The 22625-nt window shown below is 47.4% G+C and overlaps 1 protein-coding gene across 6 annotated transcripts in view; it reads right to left on the reverse strand.

Moving 5' to 3' along the window:
* The window catches only part of Eip63E (cyclin dependent kinase Eip63E), a 112868-nt gene that overhangs the window by 23174 nt on the left and 67069 nt on the right, over window positions 1–22625 (reverse strand). For all 6 annotated transcript variants that reach the window (XM_001352832.4, XM_033385505.1, XM_033385504.1 and 3 more), the window contains one exon: window positions 4305–4502. In XM_001352832.4, coding sequence (XP_001352868.4) covers window positions 4305–4502 — 198 coding nt within the window. The remainder of the gene's footprint in view (window positions 1–4304; window positions 4503–22625) is intronic.

Genomic DNA, 22625 nt, shown 5'->3' on the forward strand with positions numbered 1-22625 from the left:
GTGGTTTAGCAAAAAAACACTGCTCTTTGGTTGATGGAACGCCGCCTGGCATTGAAATCCTAGAGGGATCTTCATTTTCAGAGTTAACGAGAGGCAAGGGCCGCGGCTCTACTCAGTTCTCCGCCGCCGCCGCCTCCTAGCATCCAAATACTGAGAGATGCGGATAGGGCCGCGGCTCTACTTATAAATTAAGGCGCGATACTCAGTTCTCCGCCGCCGCCTCCACCTCCTGGCTTCCAAGTCCTAGAGGGATCTTCATTTTCAGAGCTAACGAGCGGCAAGGGCCGCGGCTCTACTCAGTTCTCCGCAGCCGCCGCCTTCGCCGCCTCCTAGCATCCAAAGACTGGGTGTTGCGGCAAGGACCGCGGCTCTACTTACAAATGAATACGCGATACCCAGTTCTCCGTTTAACCTCTTTCCATTTGATGATCTATTTGACCAGAATTATGGAATATTTCATTGGTTTCCTTCCCACTTCCATTCTTCACCCAAAAATCGCTGTTTTCTCTACTTTTCGCGCGAAGCAAATTGCCAGCTTCAGCCGCAGACCCCACAAAATGGTTATTTCTTTGTATTTACCCCCCCTGCCCCCCTCCCTTGCTGGCAAGCCCCAAACTGTGGCAACTTTTTAGCATTCCGCACAACATTCGCCAAAGCCAATTAGCAAAGTTTTCATTTATCAAAGCCCCCACGCCCCCCTACACCCCCTTTTCGCAAAAACCTTTTGCTCTTTTGATGAACTTCCCCTCCATCCCTCTACCCCCTCAAGGCGTCATGCAAATGCTGTGTAGTGGCCGTAAAAACACTCAAAAAAAAAAAATGAGATAGAGAGAGAGAGAGAGAGGGAGAGAAAAATCAAACGAAAAAGAAAAAATGTGAACCGCAAATTTTCCATGTCATTGCATAAGTCGCTTCATTAGTCCGAAACCAAAAAAAAAAAGAAGAAGAAGAAAATGTTCCACGCAAGATGACATCAAAAGGAAAAAGGGGAAAAGCCAGCAGAGCGAGAGAGGGAGAGAGAGAGAAAGAGAAGAAAAACCACAAAAGTAAAAGAAGGCGACATGTTTTTCCGTTGGTTAATAAACTGCAACGAAATCTGACAAGGGGGCAAGGGGGAAGGGGGTGGGAAGTGGGGGAAGGGAACAGGAGGTGGGAAGGGGGGCCCCCACAGCCGTCATGAATGCCGGTGCAGGGATTCCGCGGCTGCCAGTTAGAATTTTGAAAATGAACCGCAAAGAAACCCCCAAATAGACCGCGCAAGGACCTTGCCCCCCTCCCCCTTCCCCCTCCACACGCTGGCAAATAAAAGGCGAGAAAACAAAACCGAAAATTGTCAAAGGGTTGTGCGCGTAAACACCAGCCACCCCCCACAGCCCCACCGCCCCACCGCTCCACCGCACCCCCAATGCCAGAAGAAAGTGCCACCAAAAACAAGAGGATTTTCTTTAAGTATTTTGCCAATAAATTTAAATCACAGACAGTTAACCAAGGAGCAACGCACTCGCCGAGGGGCAACAAAAAAAAAGAAAAGAAAACAATAGACAGGGTAAAAATCCAAGCCGGAAAAAAAGGGGTGGCGCGAGGGAAGAGGTACAAACGGAAGCGGCATTAAAAACCAACAAACGCACAGAGAGGAGAAAGGAAAAAGAAAATATAGAATAAACAAAGGACCCAAAAGGGAAAAACCCAGTCACGAGGCAGAGGAAACGGCAAGGAAAGCGCGTCAGAAGCCAAATAAAGCGTTAAAAGGATTTATACGCAAGGCGAACAGGGGGGTGGCCAGGTGGTGGCCAGGGGGTGGCCTAGGGGTGGCCAGGTGGTGGCCAGGGGGTGGCCTAGGGTTGGCCAGGGCGAGGCCAGGGGGTGGCCAGGGGGTGGCCAAGGGGGTGGCCTGGGGTGGGCATGGGGAGGCCAGAGGGTGGCCAGCTGGGGGCCAGGGGGTGGCCAGGTGGGGGCCAGGGGGGTAGCCTGGGGTAGTGCCCCATAAAACCAGCTTACAGGTGGCATCTGCACCCCAATCTGCCACCAATCTTGGCTGCTCCTCCTTTTTTTCCCTATTTTTGCAAAAATTAAATACGCGGAAATGTGTGCATAAATTTTTTTTTATGTTTCACGCATAATTGTTACACCCCCCCCAGCCCCTCTCTTGTCCTCTTTTTTTACAATTTTGTTTAGAAATATTTTGTGCCATAATTTGCGCATATAAACAATGATCTTTTGTGAGAGTTTTCAACATAAATTGCGTATATCCTGACTGGATTTTCTTTCCCCCCCAGAACACCCCCCCCCCCCCCACGACACACAATTTGTTGTTCCACAACTGAAGATAACTTATAAATCATGTAATCAGAACAACAGCAGCACAGAAAATGGGAGCAGAGCATGAAAAACTGAAATTGCTTTTTGTTGCCAGGGAATGTGGGGGGGGCCTCCCCCCTGCGCCAACTCTGGAATGCTTTCACAACTCTCTATAATTTATTGTGCCTTGTATAACTTTATGATTGCTTGGGCAGTGGGCGGTGGGCGATGGGGGGGTGGGCGAGTGGCACAGGAATTGATTTTGATGGATAAGGGAATTAAAAAGTACTCGCCAACAGAGTGCCTGCCTTGGGCAGGGCAAGGGCCGGGCCCAGAGTATCCCTAGATTCCATATTATATGTACAAGTGGAGGATTAGTGTTCCATATCGAACAAATGGTACCACATTTCGTGGCACATTTACTGGGAATTTACAGGGTCCATTGGATTGATGGAATTTGCAGCTTGTTATGGATTTGGGGAATATTTTTCAAGGGCTAACCTTGCTCTCTGCTTTGCCCTTTTCCATGGGCTATTCCGTCACATTGTTTTCCAACTAAATAAATACTTGAAGAACTTTTTGCCGCCGCCTTTTTGTGTGTCAAACTTGCGTTTGTTTCCCTTTCACGGGAATAGTTTTGTCACGAGTCACGGCTGCAACAAGCACACCACCTGGCGGTGGGGATTAGTTCAATGTCAAGCAGTGCATAACTTTGAAAGAATGCCACAGAGGGAAGGGGAGGGGACTCCAGCGGCACCTCCTGTGGGGGGCTGTGGAACAATAATGGCAAGCGGTAAAGATATATGGAGCATGCAGAGCATTTCCCACCCCCCTTCACCATTTCCCCCCCGTTTCCCCATTTCGGTTATGAATAATTCCCCTTTTGGAGCTGTCGTGGCTGTTGCTTTTGCTGTGCATTTGCTTGTTAATATTTTCATTTCCGTTGTTTTATGGCCCGATTCCGAAACATTGCCTAGACAGGCTAACAAAGGATATACGCTGCTTCAGAGGGGATATACACTCCTCGAGAGAGAGGGAGGGGGAGTGGGGGAGGAAGGGAGGTAGGGAGGTAGGGTGGTGGAATCGCTGCAAGTCGAGTGGCGCCCTGTTTTGCAAGGACAAAACGAGAAGCAAAACAAGAAGCAACAGCTTCGAGTACAGGGAGAGAAGGAGCCACAGGAGGAGGAGCAGCAGGAGGGGAAGGAGCAGCAGGAGGAGGAGGAGCCACAGGAGGAGGAGCAGCAGGAGGAGGAGCAGCAGGAGGGGAAGGAGCAGCAGGAGGAGAAGGAGCCACTGGAGAAGGACCCTCTGGAGTAGCAGAGGGAGCCACAGCAAATGAAAAGCATTACATTACATTCCACAAGGCTTATCATTGGGGATGGGGGATGGGGGGAGGGGTGTGGTGGGGCAGTCGTTCTCCTCCTCTCGTTTTTCCACTCCATTGTTTGCATAAAATTGCAATTTACAATTATGAGCAAAGAACTGTGAAAACAGTGTACAGCGATGATAAGTGAAAATGGGGAAATGCTTTCCCTTTAGATAAGGCGCTGGGCGATGAAATGTAACAGAAACGAGAAAACAGAGACAGAAACAGAAACAGAGACATTAGCTAAATGAGACACAAAACGTTGATAAATTGCCAGCAGAAAGCAGAGAAGAGGGGAGTACAGAGAGGGAGGGAGAGGAGAGGAGGGGGAAGGGGAAGGGGGAGGTAGGTTCCTTCCAATAGAAGAAAGTATTCCCCGACAGAGGCAAAAGATCCTTCCATAATTAGACACGCGTCTCTTCAATGGGGAGGACACAAGATGGAGGCAGTGGCAGTGGCAGTGGCAGGCATAAATTAATGCCAGCAAAGGCCCAGACGAGACATCTTATCATTAAATTAGTTGCCTCTCCATCCACCCTGCCTAAATGAGAGATTATGGGCACAAGCGGAGGGCAATAAATTACCCAAAAATCCGAGAGAATTTGCGCCCCAAAAATCTGAATGATGGACAAGGACTTACCTCCATATCTGCAATTTGTTTTATCAGCGGGTATATTGCCATTCGGTTCGAGACGATCCAGATATTCCTCCGAATTGTAGCCATTGTATGGAACTTTGTTACCGTGATTATGATGCCCGCCATGGCCGCCGCGATGATGATGATGATGATGGTGATGATGGTGCGCCGTCGACTCGTCGCCATCTTCGCGGGAAATTGCTGCAAGAAAAAAAGAACCAAAGAAAGCATTCATTGAGGGGGATTTCTCACACAGAGTTTTCAACACTAATTCCTGTGGTCACACAATTGCCATTCACACGTCTACCTCGGTCATTCCCCTGCCCTGCGCATTCCCCTGTCAATATCCTTAAACGTTCGAGTGGTTTTGCCTCCACTTTACAGTTTTACACACCCTTTTGCGGACAGTTTTAGGCGACCCCTCTTTGAGCAGAGGGTCCTCAGACCCCCCTCGCCAGGCTCTTTGTGGCCGAGTGCCTGTGGGATCCCGCAGGACTCTTACTTTTCTCGATTTCAGCCTTTCTCTGGCTGCAAATGTTTTCCGGTTTTGTTCCTTGTCAAAATTTATCAAATTAAACCTTTATGGGGATACGTTTTCCCACCCCCTCTGCCCCCTTTAAAGCTCCCAAGGGCTCTCTGGCACTTAGGAGGGAGGGGAAAGGAGTCACGAGTGGACGCCATTTTCGAGGCTATTTTCGAATGTGTCGAATATGCAAATGAAGAGTCGAAGCTCTGGCACACAGGGCCACACGAAAAAAATTGCCTAAGCTTTTGTACAAATTTATATGGCACTCGAAAACCAAAAAAACCAAAAAAAAGGGGAGGACGACGGCATGGCAGGACATCAGAGAGGCGGGGCATGTGGCACAGTGGCTTCTAATTTCCAAAACGGAAACACAAAAGGCGCCCAGCACGAGGGCCAGGCCCAGTCAGTGTTTTGGCCAAGATTACCAGCCAGGTAGCTTCAGCCTTCTACCTGGTTTTTCCGCAGGCCCAAAGCAGAAAAAACGCGAAACGAGAAGGGAAATTGGCTGGATATTAGCTTACACACACACATACACCCCTTTTAGCCCCCCCCCCCCCCCCTCGCCACGCCTCTTTTCCATGGGGTTTTAGATGCCTTTCCTGGTGAGCCTGCAATTTGCTAACGATATGCATACAAGTGGGCGTGAGGCGTGGGGTGTGGGGCGTGGCGAGGGCCCCACTCCTGCTGGACCCATGAATTTTTTTGCGGCATTCAAGTCAGTCAATAAATTGTAATCAAGCAGAGTGGGGCACAGAGATGGAATTCAGGGCCTTTTAAAAAAGCGAAAGACGTGGAAAACCTGTGCCTCAAATTCCGGAAAAACCTTTGGAACTTGGAACTTTACAGCGTTTTTTTTTTGGGGCGAGAGGCTGCTTCCCGTCGCTCTATATTTAGGCACTTAGTTTCAAGGAAAAGCCCCACAAATATCTCCCCCCCAAAGAGTTGTCCACAAACAAAATGAATTATGGAAGAGCCAGAGGGAGGGGGGAGGAGCGGAGGAGCAGCAAATATGTTTAATTAATAGCTAAAGCAAATACGACATGAACCCAAGGGATAGATAGATCCACCCTCGACCACGACCACGACCACTCCCAAGGGATGATGTCACCCCCCCACTCCGCACTCCCCCCTCTCCGCACCCCCAAATCGCAAATCACAAAATTACCGCAAATTGTCGCTACAAATAAGCAATTTATTTGCGTCTGCCATAAGAAATGAAAGAACAGAAGACTTTTCGAATGATTTTTGGGTGGAAAGAGCGAAGGAAATCTCATAAACTTGTGCCAAAACACGTTGTCCATGAAAGGGGGGAGGCGGAGGGGGGGAGGAGTTGGGGGAGGCAGTAGATGGACATGCAATCAATAAAATATGTTCCCCATAAACCACACACAGCCCCCCAAAAGGAAGCGCTTTTCTGCACATTATGCAATGAGAATGGCAACCACAAAGACCAGAGTTGCCAACATCCACATCAGCATTAGCTTTAGCGGGAGAGAGAGAGGGAGATTGGGAGAGAGCGGGGTAGCATTATGCATGAGAGTATTTCCATTATGTGGAAAATTGAAAAGCCAACAACCACATGGCCCTGCCCGTGCCCCCGCCCCTGCCCCTGCCCCCGCCCCTGTCCCTGCCCTGGAAAAACTTTAAACTAAGTTTTCCTACACTTTACTTTGGGTTTATTTCTCGGGTGATTTATTCGAAAGAAAGCGCCACAGAAATGCGAGGAGTACGTACTGCTGACGCATCGCATCGCAGCGGAGTGACAGACAGGACAGGACAGGACAGGACAAGGCGAGAACACTAGTCGGACAGGACTTGCGACAAGAGAAAAGCCAATTGAACAAAGCCCGCAAATTGCGAGAGCAGCAAGAGTGAGGGAGATAGAGAGAGGGAGGGGGAAGAAGGGGTTAGAAAGCAGCAGAGAGGCTAAATTAAATCAAAGCAAAACCAGAAAAAAAAGAAGAGAAAAAGACAAAAAAAAGGAGGGAAAAACTTCATCGAATAAATGCAATAAATTGGTAAAAAAAAGGGGAAAAAAAGAGGAGAAAAAAAGAAAAAAGAGGAGAAAAAAAGAAAAAAAAGAGGAGAAAAAAAGAAAAAAAAGAGGAGAAAAAAAGAAAAAAAAGAGGAGAAAAAAAGAAAAAAAAGGAATAAAGAAAGAGGAGAAGAAAAATAAAAAAGAGGAGAAAAAAGGGGGAGAAAAACGAAAAAAAAATGACATAGAAAAAGTGGAAAATACAAGACAGAAAGTGAGGCAAAGATATGGAAAAAAAGTGACCAAAAAAACAAGGAGCCAAAGATGCACGAAAGTTGGCAAAAAAAAACCACTGAGAGCCACTCGTCGTATCTGGGGGATACATCTTTTGGTTAAACGATTCCCCGAGAACTGTAAATCCCATTTATAGCTTTTGGGGGGCTGGGGGGTGGAGTTTGGGGTGCTACTAAAACTACTGACCAAATCAAGAAAGTGTTGAGCTGGCAAAGGATTTATTTTGCAGCCATAAAAGAGGATCGCCCATGATTATGAGGCGTCGTGAAAAGTCCTGCCATTCGCTCGTAGGTTTTCCGTTTGGAGATGGATTGTGCCTCGACCCCCCCCCCCCCCCCCTCATTGACCTCCGCAGAATGTAACTAAACGAAGGAGCGCCAGACAATGGACGTAAATCAGTAATTTATCCTGGAAATTGGTCGACGGCCAGACAAAAGCCAAAAATCCAATTGAAAGCAAAGCTGATGCGGCGACACTTGAAATGCTGACAAAATACATCGCATTAACAAACCCCCCCGCCCCTCACCCTACCCCCGCTGGGAACAATGCTCTAAATGCAATTTGCCAAAAAGGACAGGCCCCTGCACCCCCCCTCTCTCTCTCTCTGTGTGTATGTGTTGCCACATGATGTGGCCTCACTGCTGACTCTCACTTGGCATGCAATTAAGGCTCTTTTTGCAATTTAATCAATTTATCAATTAAACAAAAAGCAAAAGCAAAAGCAAAAAAAAAGGGAGACTTTCTGCTGGGCAGGACCGAGCAGGACATTCCTGATTGTGCTTCATTTTTTTTACATCGTACTTTAAAAGGCAATTTCATTAGCATTTCAAAGTGCCGCCGTGCCACCAACTGAAACAGGACTGTACTCATGGACGACTCATGGACTCATGGACTGCCACTGGTACTCCTCCCTCCTCCTCCACCCTCCCTCCTCCAATTCGAGTCAATAATGTTTGTTAATTGCCCTCCTACTCGTTGTACAGGCTGGGGGCGTTTGTGCCACTCGATGTGGCAACTGTGGGCGTGGCACTGGCGTACAACAATAAAGGCTGCTGTTACGCGCGTCGGCAATTAACTTTTGTAAATAATGCATAATTGCCGGGGGAGAGAAAATGCAGCAAAAAAAAAAGAAAGAAAAACAGAAACAAGAAACTGCTGCCCGGGGGAAAAAAAAGAGTAGGAAAAACATGTTGCAATGAACTGTTTAAACTACTGAAGAAGGCATATTCGTGGCTGGAGGGGCAATGGGGAATGGGGCATTGACTGTTAATTTCTGCAGAGTTCAATTAAATCGTTGGGCCAGACAGGGCTGATTGAAATTGTTTAAATGATTTGCATATTGGAAAATAAGAACAAAGGCATCAGAAACAGTTTTATGGGGTAACTGTCAAACTGTTTACAGAATGCCTTGTTCCCACTGTTAATAGAGAAACTGCTTGCTAGACAAACGATCAACTGTGTTATTTAAAGAGGCTGGACAACTGTTAGAAAGAGCATCATCAAGCTGTTCATACGAGGAGAAACTGTTAACCACATAGAAGCTTTTGAACTGCTTACACTAATGATGACATCAAACTGTTAACATTAATATCAGAAACTGCTCTCAAACTGCCTTCGATCGCTGTGCATCAACTACAGCAACTCTTAGACTTGGATAAACCACTGCTTGCAACAGTAGCTTATATTCTGCTTGAACGAGCAGCAGTTCTGCAGCCACTGCCATTCTCATTTAAAATTCATTAAAAATTTGAAAAAGCTACAGCTACAACTTGCTGTTGCAAGCAACAACGAAAACTTTCGAAAGAGACAAAGTACCCAAGCAATGCATGTTAAACTGCAAAAAGTGCTGTTAAAACTTTCATAAGCCGAGCGAAGGCGCGGCGGCGTTGGGAGCATTTCAAGATAATTTCCATGTTTTTTGCTGTCGTTTGCATAGTTTTCATGCTGATGAGATGCTGAAGGGAGGAGGAGAGGAGCAGAGGAGGGTGCCCCCAGAGGTAAGGGGATAGAATCCCATTCTCGCTGACGACAACGATGGCTGAGAACTTTTTAATTTAATTAATAGAATGAAAATGAGAGAAGCGAACGAGGCACCAGAGAAGCACCATGCCGCCGTGCAACAACAGAAAGAAGCCAAGGAGCATTGAATTACGTAAAGTTCAACGGTGAAGAGTAGGGGCAGGGGCGGGGGCAGGGGCAGGGGGGTGTGGCAGGACGACAACGCACTTAAAAACTTATTATTAATTAAAAATAATTTCCCCTTTTTGCCAGCGGAGAGTCAAAGCGTGCGTTAATTTATGGAATCGAAGGATTTAAAGAAAAAGGTCTCCTTGCAGGCGTTTCAGCAGTTATGAGGAGGTGCGTACAGATGTGTGTGGCACCGAGACGTGTGCACATCTGAGGCAATGAGACAGCTCCTTTCATCACTGCAGGTGCCGCAGCGACAGGCGGGGGGGAGGGGCCTTTTGATAGTCTGTTCGCCTCAGTTTTGCGCACAATTCTCTTCACCGAACACACAATTAACTTTAATGACTGCAAAAAGAGCCATGCCATGTGCCGAGCGGGCACTTATGCGAGGGATGGGTGGCACGAGGGGGGTGAGGGGAGGCAGGTCCTGCCATCCCAGACGACAGTTGAAATTGTAAAATTGTTTGTGGCATTAAGTGCGGTTAAGTGGTTTTCCCAAGGTGTCCTCTCGACTTGATTCGTTTTGACAGAAATTGAAAATTACAACAATTCTTGAGGTGACGGGGGGCTCCCCCATCCCCCCCCCCCCGGCTGTCAAAAGCAACAGAATAGATGCCTCCAGTTATGTTGCCACAGCCAGTGACTGAATGACTGCCACTTCCACATCAAAGTGAGTCCAAAACCCGATTTATGCTTTTGTCAGCTGGATTTGAATCCCAGGCCTCAGGGCGCTACACTCCACTCGACTCCGACGAAAAAGGTGGGCAAAAGAAATCAACGACGACTTGTAAATCTTGGCCAAACAAGTTAACACTTTTGGAGATGCCACATCGACGGGGCGGACACTTCTGGGGGCCCCAAATCAGGGCAGATGGAGGAAGATGGAGAGTTCGACACAGACAGACAATCAGACAGGCCTTTGGGGCACATACTATGCAGAGGATAGACGGGGGATTAGGCGAGGCCAGAGAGGCGGATACCCAGCGAGGGCTCACAAATGGCTGACAGACGAACGAAAAGACGCAAAATGTATTTCTTGGATTTCTGGGAGCTGTGTTGTGTTTGCCGTCCCACGAGGGAAGGGCAGGGTAGCAGGGAATAGACATGAAAGATGCTGCGCAGGGGAGCTCAAAACAGCTCTCAGTGAAAGCAGTGCCTCTACTACACTGCACTACTGCACTGCTTTCAGCTGCCGATCGCAGCATGTTCTCTGGTCAGGCAGTGGCTCTGAAACCTTATCTATACTCTTTGACAGTGAACTGCTTGCTGTGGTAACCGCAGAACTGCTTCGATGGCAGTTCCAGAGCCACTGAGAAACAGAAACCTTTTCGTCCCTGATAGAGCATTCCATCTTCGTCTTTTTCGAAGCCAAATCCAACCCCAACACAAAAAGAAAAACTTGCTTTCAACTCCTGTCAATCCTGAGAACGCCATACATTCAATGGCAAAACGGAGAAGGGATATATCGAATGGCAAATAAAATATTTAAGCCAAACATTGCGCCAGGACATGGCCAAATTGAAGGCTCAATAAGGGACAACTTTTGCACACTTTCTGGAAGGTCCTCCTGCCCCTCCCCACCGCCCTGTGGCCGCCACTAAACCGTTTTGCTGCAAATTGTCCGAGGAGGCCTCTGGCAGACTTATCCTTTTCCATAATATTCGCTTTTCTTTTTTGTTTTGTTTTGGCAAAAATCAATAAATATTCAAGGAGAACGAACCTCGAGATTGCATTTTAATTTAAAACTCATAAATACGAAATGCGCGCCCCTCAATAATACAAATTCTCCCAAAAAGGGAGGGAATTTGAACATCTATCGCTCTTCCCCTCTCTCTCTCTCTGTCTCTCTCTCTCGCGCAAATCAAAGATTAAATTTAATGGAAAATTATTGAAAATTCTGCAGGTTTAATCGAGTGTTAAATGCGAAAGGAAAAGTCTGGCGACAAATAATTAAGAAAATATTTGGCAGGGCAGATCGAAAGTAGAAATGGAAATTGTTGGGAAAACTTACAAGTGAAGCGGGGAACAGGGCACAGGGGAGGGAGACAGTCTTCAGACAGCTCTTGAGATGCTAAATTCGATGCTGAATGAGAATTATAATAGACACAACCCCCCACCGCACCCCCCACTCCCCATCCATGCCCCTCGAATGTCTGTTGGCTTGGCAGATGAGCATGCTTTTGCCGCTTCAAGGGGCAAGAAGGGGATTCTGCCACTTACGCATATTTGAAATGCACAAAATGCCGAATGGAGTTTAAGGGTTAAGTCCCCCCCCCCCCCTCGCCGCCCTCGCCCCTTTGGAAGACAAGTCAAGTGCTGGCAAACATTTTTGCAGCAATTTAATTTGTTCAACTCCTTCTGCTCCTTTGCATAACAATCGTTCTCCGAAGGAGCCCCCACAGAAGAAGTACTCCCCGGAGGAGTGGAGTACGTGGAGCATTCTCTGCGCTCTCCGCTACCCGCTCGACGCTCTCAGAGAGAGATAATCAACATTTTCACTCATTATCATTATCAAGTCGCTGACTTTTCCGACAGTGCCGCCAGTCAGGCACTGGCCAAGTGGCCTCCAGGGGTCTCCGTCTTTCGTCTTTCGTCTCTTCAGCTAATGGCCCGCGGCGCCGGAAGCTATTCCGTACTCCCCCTCCTCCCTGTACTCCCCCTCCTCCCTCTCTGGAGTCTATAGTGCACTTGACTCCGTCTCTCACTGCCCGCCTCCTGCCTGAAGTTTTGTAAATATGAACTTTGATAAGTGGGCGGCAGTGGCAGCGGGGTTTAAGGGGTAGGCGTGGCAGTGTCTAAGTGTTTGGCCTGCTTTTCGGTGGGAGGGATACTTGGGCGCAGACGGCAAACGTCGCCGAAAAAGTTTTCCTTAGGTGCAGATTCTTTATGAGATTTTTCCGAGGGCAAAGTCCCCTACACTCCCCCCCCTCCTTTGGGGGGGTAGGAGTTTGGTTTCTTCTCCATGATATGTGAGGAGAATTTGTGGTTTTTTTGTTGGGTTGTGGAGTGAAGGGGCGATGGAAACTTAAATTCCATTCAAATAAAGTCTCTTTCCGAAAATTGCTGCCTTTCCTGCCCCCCCGTCCACTTGGGAGCACTCCTTGAGCAATCTTTGGCAAAATGCTTTTGTTTATGTTCTCCTAAAAGTGGCAATCGCTGACTTGTGGCCCCTTTTGCCCCTTCCCCGCCCCTTCCCCGCCCCTTCCCCGCCGAGTGCTGTGTGTTTTTGCACCACAAATGTCGTTACGTGCACAAGTTGCGCTTTTAAAATAATTACAAACGAGCAGGAGCAGTGCCACCACCCCCCCCCCCACTCCCCTTTCGAAAATATGGTCAAAGTTTCGGAAGAAGAAAAAAAACGACGACGAAGAGGAGATGGGCAAAAAGTGTAGCCTGCTTTTGTGCGCAGCGGCAGGGGCCAGGGGTTTGACAGCCACTGACTGAACGAGCAGCTGTTTCACAAAAAGAGAGAGAGAGGGGGGAGTGGGGGGGGGATAGTGTCTAGCATATACATAATGACATCAGTTACCGTTTTGGATAAGAAAATACAAGAAGCAGAAGAAGCCGCAACAGAATTGGTGGCAGGCCACAACTCAAGCCAAGTGTGTCTAATGCGACACAAGGGAGAGAGGGGGAGGGAGAGGGGGAGAGGGAGGGGGAGAGAGGGAGATCCACTGTCTTGGCAAATCGACTGCAGTCACAGCTCCTTCTGCTCTTCTCTCCCGCTTCTGCCTCCTCCTTCTGTCATATGTCAATAGCTTCATAGTCAAAAAAGGAAGACACTCCACTCTGCCCTCCCCCCTCCCCCCGGATATCCCTCACACCCTCTTTGAAAACTCGTTGAATACGCAACATCCAAAGAACTTAGACGAAAATTTATTATGCACAGACGATAAAACGTTTTGTCGAAGGCAAAATAGGACAACAAAAAAAAAGTGCAGGAAACAATAGACAAAGCCTGAAGCCTTATGAGGGGATGAGGGGCTTCCAGGGGAGGTTGGGGTGGGTGTGGGGGGCCTGCCAGTGTTAATAGTGCCCCATGGCTGTGCGAGGGCCTGCATTAAAATGCCGCAAACACAGAAGTTGACACTATTTTCTTCAGGAAAAAGGAACAGCAGCGGCAGCAGCAAATATGAGGGGGGCATTGGGGGAGGGGGGTGCGTTGGGGGGGTTTACGTACAACTTTCAGCCACGTCATCAGGCAAACATTAAGTCAGGAACAGCAGCATCCCCAAAAGAGTAGGAGGAAGGACACCAGCCAGCCAGCAGGAACTGCCTGATGCAGGCACCACCTACCCCCACCCCCCTTTGTGTGTGTGGGGGGTAGGGGCGTTAATGGGTTAAAAGTGCGCTTAGAGCGTGTATAGATTTTATAATGTGTTTGCTCTACGGCCTCTGCACCCTACCCCCCCCCCCCTGGCCACACCTCGTTTTTCCAGCATGAGTTGCAGTTTTTCCTCTGCAAGAAAAAAAAAATACAGAAAAGGAGGACGACACCTGCAAACGGCATTCTCTTCGCTTTTTTTTTGCTTTGCTTCTTTCTTTCCCTTTGCCAGCTTTCACTTCCGCTTGGAAAAAGCCATGCGTGTGTGGGGGGGGGGAGGGGAAGGGGGCTGTGTGTGTGTGTGAGTGGGTTGATTACAAAATACAGTTTAATGTTGATTACACATGCACGAAGCAGCAGCATCAGGGACCCCTTGGGCCAAGGCAACAGCCATTGAAGAGACACTGCGACAAAAACCCGGCAAAAGCTTTGCTTTGCCACGAAAGTACGAAAAACTCTCGACTATAATCCATTTTCCTATGTCGAAATCTTTTCTACCTAGACATTTCTCTCAGTGTAGTCACCGGCTGTTGGCTGGGGCTCTCTTGGATGATGCCTTGGCTTTTGCCATAACAAAAGCCTTCTTCAGGCCGTCACTATCCAGCTATCTCCCTCTCTCTGGGGCACGGCTCCTCTTCTCTCTGAAGCCTCATTACTCATACAATGTTGACACTAAACTAGTTGTCTGCCAGAGTCTTGCATTAATATAAAAGTGTGAAAAGAGTGTGGGGTCTTGCTCTCTCTCTCTCCCTCTCCCTCTCCCTCTAACCGCTATTTCTATAGCTATCTCACTCATTCTCATGTGTCTTGAAATTGCATCAGACAGGCACAGGCCCTGGCACTGGCACTGGCGTTCAAAAATAGCTTTTAAGAACTGCTATTCCTTTAAAAATCCACGTTAAACAGTTGTAAATAGTTTTAGACTCATTATGGGTATAACTGGTATACATTTCATTAAAAATTGTTTCGAAATATATTGAAAATCTGCCTGAAAATATGTCAAGTCTCTGTGATACATTTTGATTGAGGAAATTCCCTGCAAACAGTTGCACGAACACTGGCTTTTAACAGTCCACAAGCTAACAGAGGCGGAGGAGCAAGCAGTTAACATACTGCCCCATACTGCTCGATCATGAAAGCAGTTAACATAACGCTGTTAACATTGCAACTGTTAGACCCAACAGTCGCGTCTCCCTCTTGGGTTCCACAGCCACTGGGCGGGCTACTCTAAAACTGTAGGCAAAAGCAAGCAATCAGGCCATCACGCAATCGTCGTTAATATGCAAATTACAATAAATTCACTTTTGTTTATGAACTGCTAATGATTTGCTTACGATTTGTGTTTGTTTTGCTTAGCAATCGACAGGAAATGAGGAAAAACTGTCGCAAATTTGATTTACAACAGCCGCAATTTTCCATTCAACGGAGAAACGGAGCCAGGGGCAGGTGCAGGGGCAAAGACAGTGGCGTCTGAGGCTCCACAATTGTCATGACAGATACGATTCATTATTCAACAAATGTCTGTGTGTGTGTGCGCGACGAAAGCGAACGTGATGTGGCATTCAACGTCAAATGAAGGCGATAATGATGCCACTGCTGCTGCCGCTGCCGCTGCTGTCGGCTGTGAGAGTTTTGCAAATGTGATAATCAGCAAAAATTATATTAAATTTAATGCGATTTTGTCACAAGTTTTCAAACAGGCAAACTTGAGGTCCGGACTGCTTTGAAAACAAAAACAAAAGGCGAATGTAAGCCATGAAATCCCCACTTGTGCCCCGTTTTGTGGCACTTCTCATATGCTCACAGCGAGGTGTTGAATGGTAATCCCATACCAAATGCTTTGTCTTCGTCTAGAGGTATTGTTTTACTTGTAAGAGTATCAGGGAAAGGAGGCAAAATGGAAAGTGCCTAGTCAGTGCTTGCTGAACCGTGGCCTAAACCAAAAAAGAGTTGCAACAAACGGGCGGAGGGGGGAGAATGTATCACCTTTCGAGCATCCCTCAAGCCAAAGTTTTACCTGCGAAAAACCCACCCTCGTAGCCTTTGTAATACCCGAATTTTCCCCTTAATCATTAGGAGGAAAAATCTTATGAGAATCTGCTCTTGAAGCCCCCCTGGAAAAAAAGAAAAAACAAGAAATTCAATTTTCAATTTCCTTCCGCCTTGTACGCGGCAATGAAATTGAAAACTTTCGACATCTTTAATGAAAATAAATACCTGCCAGAGGGGAAGCCTTTTAGCCCGTGGATTAGCTTGTCAGGATTCAGGACTCAGTCAGGATGCAAGTTTTGGGCAACTTTAATTGGTTTAAAATTAGAAAAATGCTCTCAAGACCTGTGCAAACAAATGCAAATGAGACGAGGAGGTGGCAGGGGAGGCAAAGGAGGAGGGAAAGCAAACAGCAGGAGCAGAAACAGGAGTGTGAAACAAAATATTTTTGCGACAATTTGAGGAGGAGGTGGAGGAGGAGGTGGAGGAGGAGGAGGAGGTGGAGGTGGAGTAGGAGTAGGTAAAATGAATCCCCAGACGGGGATGGACAACATCAATGGCTGTCAGGAGCAACGGTACGAAACGAACCAAGTTCTATATAAAAATCATAAAATACAAAAACAACAGCAACAACAGCAAAAAAGAGAAGGAAAAAACAAGGAAAACCCTCGCTTATCGAGTGTTTAACTTTGTGTAACTCGAGGAGCAGGCTGGAGAGGGATTCTACAAGGGAGAGTGTGTTTTTTTTTTGGGGGGGATGGGGCGGGGGTGGTGCTTTGGAGCTGTAGCTTTTCGGTAGATGGTCAATGGACAATTGTTGTGCCTACCACAAGCCCAAAGAGCCAACAACAGGAGGGTCCCAGTCGCAGTCCCCGTCCCCGTCCCTGCTGGTCGTCATATCGATTGCAGGGACCACCTCATGCTGGAATCCACCCTGCAACACGGCACGGCACGGCATGGTAAACAACCCTCGAAGGAAAAGTGCTTCCTGGCTGATAAGCAAAACACAAAATGTTGAATGTTGCAAATGCCAACGTGTGGCAGCTTGTGATAGCGCAACAGCGCCAACCGGAAGGGTGGCTTGCATATTTTGAATGATGTATGGGTGGTCCTGGGGGTGGTCTGGGGGTGGTCTGGTGGCTGCTTTCCAGGGTGGCTCTCCAATCGTTGTGGCCATGCAAATCCGTCACGGGTGCGTTCCAGCCATGTCCAATGAACCCCCGAAAAAGGCGACGACAGTCTGCAATATTCTGCACCGCGACTGTGCGAATGTTAACCCATGAAACCCAACCCCTACTGTGGCACGGCTTATGGCACGTGTCTGCACTTTGAGCTCAAACGAGGCAGCAGGCAACTCCATTAGCAACCAAGGACCAGAGCAGATCCAGAGGTAGCTTACAAGCAACCCTCCTCCTCCTCCTCCTCCTCCATGGAGTACCGTCAACGCTCTGGTTGTTCCACCTGAGGCTATCACAAAATAGAAGAAACAAACAATACAAAACACAAAAAAAAAAACGGAGCAGAAATGGAGCCTGTTTATTGAGAGAGTCCTTGTTGCAGGATTGCCTTTGCTCCTTTTATTTCTTGTGCCTTCTGTGCGTGTGTGTGTGTGTGTGTGTGTGTGTGTGTGTGTTACCTGTTACCTACTGCACTTCAAATGCATTCAGCCATGAATTGAATCAGAGGAATGGCTTTAAACAATTTTCCAGAATTTTCGAGGGAGCGCCACTGAAAGGCCACTTTCCCGCACATTTACTGCCCGAAGAGTCGAAGAAACACAGACTCCACACCTACATTACAGAAAAAAAACGCCCCAATGCGACCAAAAATACAAATTAAACACTAAAAACTCACTTACCTACACTGATAATCAGTGTGAGATATAAACACAGGCTCTTTGGTCAACAATTTCACATTGAGGTGCCACAGAAACTGGTAAAAGTAAGCTTAGATATGGATCTGATGTGTAGTATTCAAAAGTGCCAAATTGTTGTGTTTTAAGCCACTTTCCAACACTGCACTGCAGGTACAGCTGCCACAGATTAGAGCTACCTTTGCTATGGAAATATTTAGTGTTGAAAAGTGCCAAATTGTTGTGTTTTTTCAGCCACTTTCCAACACTGCACTGCAGGTACAGCTGCCACAGATTAGAGCTACCTTTGCTATGGAGATATTTAGTGTTGAAAAGTTCCAAATTGTTGTTTTTAAAGCCACTTTCCAACACTGCACATCTGTAGCTACCCATTTGCTAGACTTTAAGTTTGTTGTCCTTTTCTTTTAATTCCCTTTCTATTGATTTTCAATTTACAAGAATTTTTTTCTCCTCTCTTGGCATTTTCTTATTTTCAGCATTAGTGGCCTGATTTCCAAGCACTCCCCTCTCCCCTGCTCCCCCTTTGATCGCCTTCCCCTTGACTTTTTGCACGTCTTGCTTCATTATTTTTTACGGCCCTGACATTATCGCTCTTCTACATATGTCTAGGGCTCTGCTTCTCTTTCTTCTTTTTCTTTTATTACATTTTTACATTTCCATTTCCATTTTATTGGCAATGACAGTGGCTCTCCAACTGTGGCTGGGCATTTAACGGGCATTAGAAAATGTCTCACACACACATTTTTGATTCAAGTGAAGTCGTATTAAGCATCCTTCAGTGGCAGGAGGCAGGAGTACTGCACTGTACGGGCATCCCGCATCTCTGCAAACAGTTCAGCATGCAATTTACCCTCTCCACCCCCTCCTCCACTCACCCCACACCACCCCTATAGCCATGGCACAACCCTCTAGTGACATTCAGGGGCTTGCTCTCAAACAGATTTACATGCGATTTGCATAAATTGAGTGCTTCCTTTTGAGGCCCGCCTGTCCCTGTCCCCTGTCCTCACTGCCCCTGTCCCCCCTGTCAGCGAGAGTTAAGTATCTGATCTGTCAGAGTCCCTGAGGCCACTACTCTTATGCCCATATCCCCGTTCCTTGGATTTCGGTGTCTTTCAAATGAATTTAAATCTTTTGTCAAGCACAAAAAGTCAATGTTTTAATTAAAGGCCTCTCTTTTGAGTAGGAAGTGAACAATTAGTTGAGGGTTTCTCGTTCTCTTTCCCCTGGGGATTCCCTGATTCGATTGGAATTTCTTTTGATTTCAAGGGTTCGCCTTTAACCCTCTTGCCTGTGACACACATCCCATATATATAGAGACGTACAATTTGAGGTCAAGTCAAGCGGCAACGATTAAGGTTTAAGGTTGAAGGGTTTAAGGGTTTGAGGGGCTAAAAAGTAATTCAATTTTCGCTGGTTTACAGCTCTTTTTGTTGGTCTAAAAAACGGCAGAGGGGTACAGTTGCCGCACCACACACGTACTTCCTGTCGCATTGCGTCAGAGCTGACACGCGAATGTCCTGCCACACAGAGAGAGGCAGGCACCCACAAGCCCTCTCTTTACATAACCTTTGCCCTTTCATGGCCTTCCCTTTAGTTTAAGCTTGTTTGCCCCTCTCCCACCCCCTCCATCCCCCAACTGGTGCATTAAAAATGCATGCGAATGTCGTTTGACGAAAAGTTTTCCCCTCTCTTTTTTTGAGACATCTTTCAGGGCTTTCTCAGGCTAATGTCCGACCCGAAAGTTTCCTCTAAAACTGAGAACTGTCTCTCCAAAAGCAAAGCAAAAGTTTTCTCCACCAGACGACAATCGATAATTTCCAGCAATTCAATTACGAGCACCAGAAGCAGAACCAAAAGCAGAAAATTCCATTCTGTTTCGAAAGAAAAATGGAGGAAACACATGCCACGACAAATCGAGATTCCCACGGTACTTTTTTCCCACATGGAAATGGCTTTTCTTTTGCCCTTTCCCTCCACCATTTGGGGGGGTCTATTAGAGCGTTGGAAAATATGACAAAAACTATGATTAAATTACTCACGAGCAGCAGAAACTATCCGAGTTATGTCAGGGGCCACACATGATAAGGAAAAACTCATGTGTATGCAGGGGGCGGGGGCGTGGGGGCAGAGGGGGTAGGGGGAAAATGCTCAAGCAAAATGTCAGGGAAAAATGTTGACATTGTTGGCTTAAGATACAAGACACAAGGCACACACCAGAGACGACACAAGAGACACTAAGGAAAAGACTGCAAAAGGCACCCAAGGCATTGTTGCTTGGCTTTTGGGGGGGTGTGGGGTGTGGGGGGGGGGGGGGGCTGTCTCTCCCTCTCTCCCTCTCATTTCTCTATTTTTTTGCATAACGAGGCAAATGTGAGCATTCCTTATGTTTGGATTGCAACGAGAAATGACTGGAGGACTGCTGAAGAGCAAATACTGGCGAAAAATTATGAAAATTCAAAGGATTTTCTAGTCTAGTGGCAGGCAAAAGAAGTCAAGTGCAAAATGGTAGATAAAATTGCATACAAAAAGAAATATCTGGCAAACCCCTTCATATCTTTTGTTGATCCCCAGATTTGGCTACCAAATTGAATACAAATTCTGTGTCTCTGCAGTCAAAATGTTGGCGAAAATTCACAGAAATTTCCAGTCTTTCCTCCTCCAGCCTCCCCGAGAATCCTTCAAATTTCGTTGAGAAATTTCTTCAATTTTAAAGCTCAATAAAAGAGTGTTCCAGCGGCAGATCTTCAATCCATTAGAGCCACTCAAAGGGCCATAAGTAATTCGCTAACAAAGCTCTAGGGGCGGCCAGAGCTGTTGTTGCACAATCATTCGGGGCAGACGAAGGGTTTGGCGTGGCACATATGCTCAGTGCACACACAGCTTTTATTCAAATTGTCAACTCTCGAAAAAAAATACAAGAGACACAGTCAGAGCCAGAGACAGGCCAAAAGAATGGACTAGGGGCTGCAGATATGAGAGGACTGAGGGGGGGGGGCATGCCTGATAGCTGAAGCGAATAGAACGCGGAACACGGGAACAGAACGTGGAACAAACTGTAAACTGTTCAAATGTTCAACTGTTCAACTGGGCGTATGTGTAATGTTTGCGAATGACAATTTACGAGCACTACCCAGCCGGAGAGCAGCCCTCTCCGGTCTCCGGCACTTCTCCGCTAATTGCCAGCAAAACAAGCTCTCAACTTTTGCCAGTCCCCGGAGCTGTGGCTCTTCCTGGTTCCCGGTTCCTGGCTCCTGGTTCCCGGCCATTTTTTAAGTGATATTTGCCAGAGCGCCCAAAAGTCGGCCAAGCAAATGTTTTCGCTCACATTATTAATGGCTTTGCAAACGAAATGGCAGGAGGCAGAGACCATGAGTCATATGCTAATTTAAGCCCTGAACAAATGTACAACAAAAGGACACCCAAGACAGGTGTCCTGTACGGGTTCACCCACCAGCCACGAGCCAGGAGTCACGAGCCAGGAGCCACGAGCCACCAGCCGATGACATTCAACGATATGACGCCTCTTTCGCCCCCTCCCCCTCCCCCCCCTTGACGAAGGCTAAACGTCGGTCTCCCTGGTTGAAAGCGGGGCTGGCTGGCTCCCACCTTTGATTGATGGCCATTACAAGTTTTTCCCCACTACGGCTGTTGCGGTTTTTACACTCAAGGACAGCGAAAAGCTTTCACTCAAATGAGTAACGACAGACGGGATGATAAAGAACAGGCCCCTAAATATGTGCAAAGGAAACAGGCAGGGGGGAGGAAAATCTATTGGCAAAAAAGTTTCCAAGTACAAAATCAGAGTTGGGTAATTTTTAAAAGGAAATCAAGGCCCAATTTTGATAAGAATTTATGGAATACACAGAGAGGAGAAGCCTCTGTCCTGGCAAATAAATATTTAATGCAAGAAAAAGGGAGCCAGGAGGGCACAGGATATGGCACGATCCTCGTTCCTAGCAGAAAAACCTCCGAAAAACTCCCATGAAATTTGATGTTTCCGCAGGAACAAAAGAAGAGAGGCGGAAGAGGCGGAAGAGGCGAGAACATATAAAATAAAAAGGAAAAACTTGTTTATTTTGAGTGTGGAAATGAGGAAACTTGTCCCAGAAACAAATCAACTTTTTGGCCACAACTAGGAAGATGGAGATTACGAGGAACTAGAGAATAGGGAAACGACTATAAGGAAGAGAAGGAGCCGCCAGGAGGCACTGACTGAATGACAAACGAAGTGGAAATCGCCGCAGCAGAGCAGCAGTTGAGTAAATAACTAAAGACGGAAGTGTAACCATTCGACCGGTGGGGCGGCTGCAGGAGGAGGATCCTGGAGAGGAGGCAGTGGCAGAGCAGGAGAGCAGGAGGACAGGAGGTCAGGAGGAGGAAGGATTGAGACCAGGCAGAGGAAAGATGGAGACCAGGCAGAGGAAGGATGGAGTCCAGGAGTCCAGGAAGAGGAAGGATGGAGGCCAGGAGGAGGCAGGAGGTAGCCCAGGAGTCCAGGAGGAGGCAGGAGGTAGCCCAGGCGTCCAGGAAGAGCAAGCTTAGCCAGAGGAAGGACACCAAGAGGCTTGAGGGCTCCGCGGAAGTTCCGCTGGTAAGTAAATGAACTTAAAAATCCTTGATGATAGCCCCTCCAAGAGTTGGGCCTGAGGGGCATGCAACGCACCCCACACACACACACACACACACACACCAGTAGCTACCAGTAGCGCGACGAATAATGTAATCAAATCAAAATGAAATGGCAGCCAAGCAACTAACCAAAAAGGCAAATTGCAGGCAAGACAGAGACGGGGGCCGTGAGGCGATGCCAGAGATCACTTTTGTTGGAAGAAGCCTCCATTCAACCCTCGGGCAGACCCCATCAGACAGGGATGGGGAAAGAGACCTCCCAGAAACCTCCTCAGAGTCCATGTTCCTTCGACTGAGAGGCCTCCGTCCATGGACACAGCGTCTCCGACTCTGATTCTGGAGGCAATCTGAAGAGATGGCAGAAGGAAGGAAGGCAGGAAATATTGTCATTGAAATGCAAGTCCTGTGCCGCCGCTACCTGCGCGACTATGCAAATCGAGAGACACAGAGAGACACAGAGTGGAAGAGGCAACAATAATAATAAAAGTAAGAAATAAGAAATAATAATTTGCAACAAAAGTCAG

The sequence above is a fragment of the Drosophila pseudoobscura genome, chromosome X, assembly GCF_009870125.1.
Source record: "Drosophila pseudoobscura strain MV-25-SWS-2005 chromosome X, UCI_Dpse_MV25, whole genome shotgun sequence".
In the NCBI taxonomy this organism is placed as follows: Eukaryota; Metazoa; Arthropoda; class Insecta; order Diptera; family Drosophilidae; genus Drosophila; species Drosophila pseudoobscura.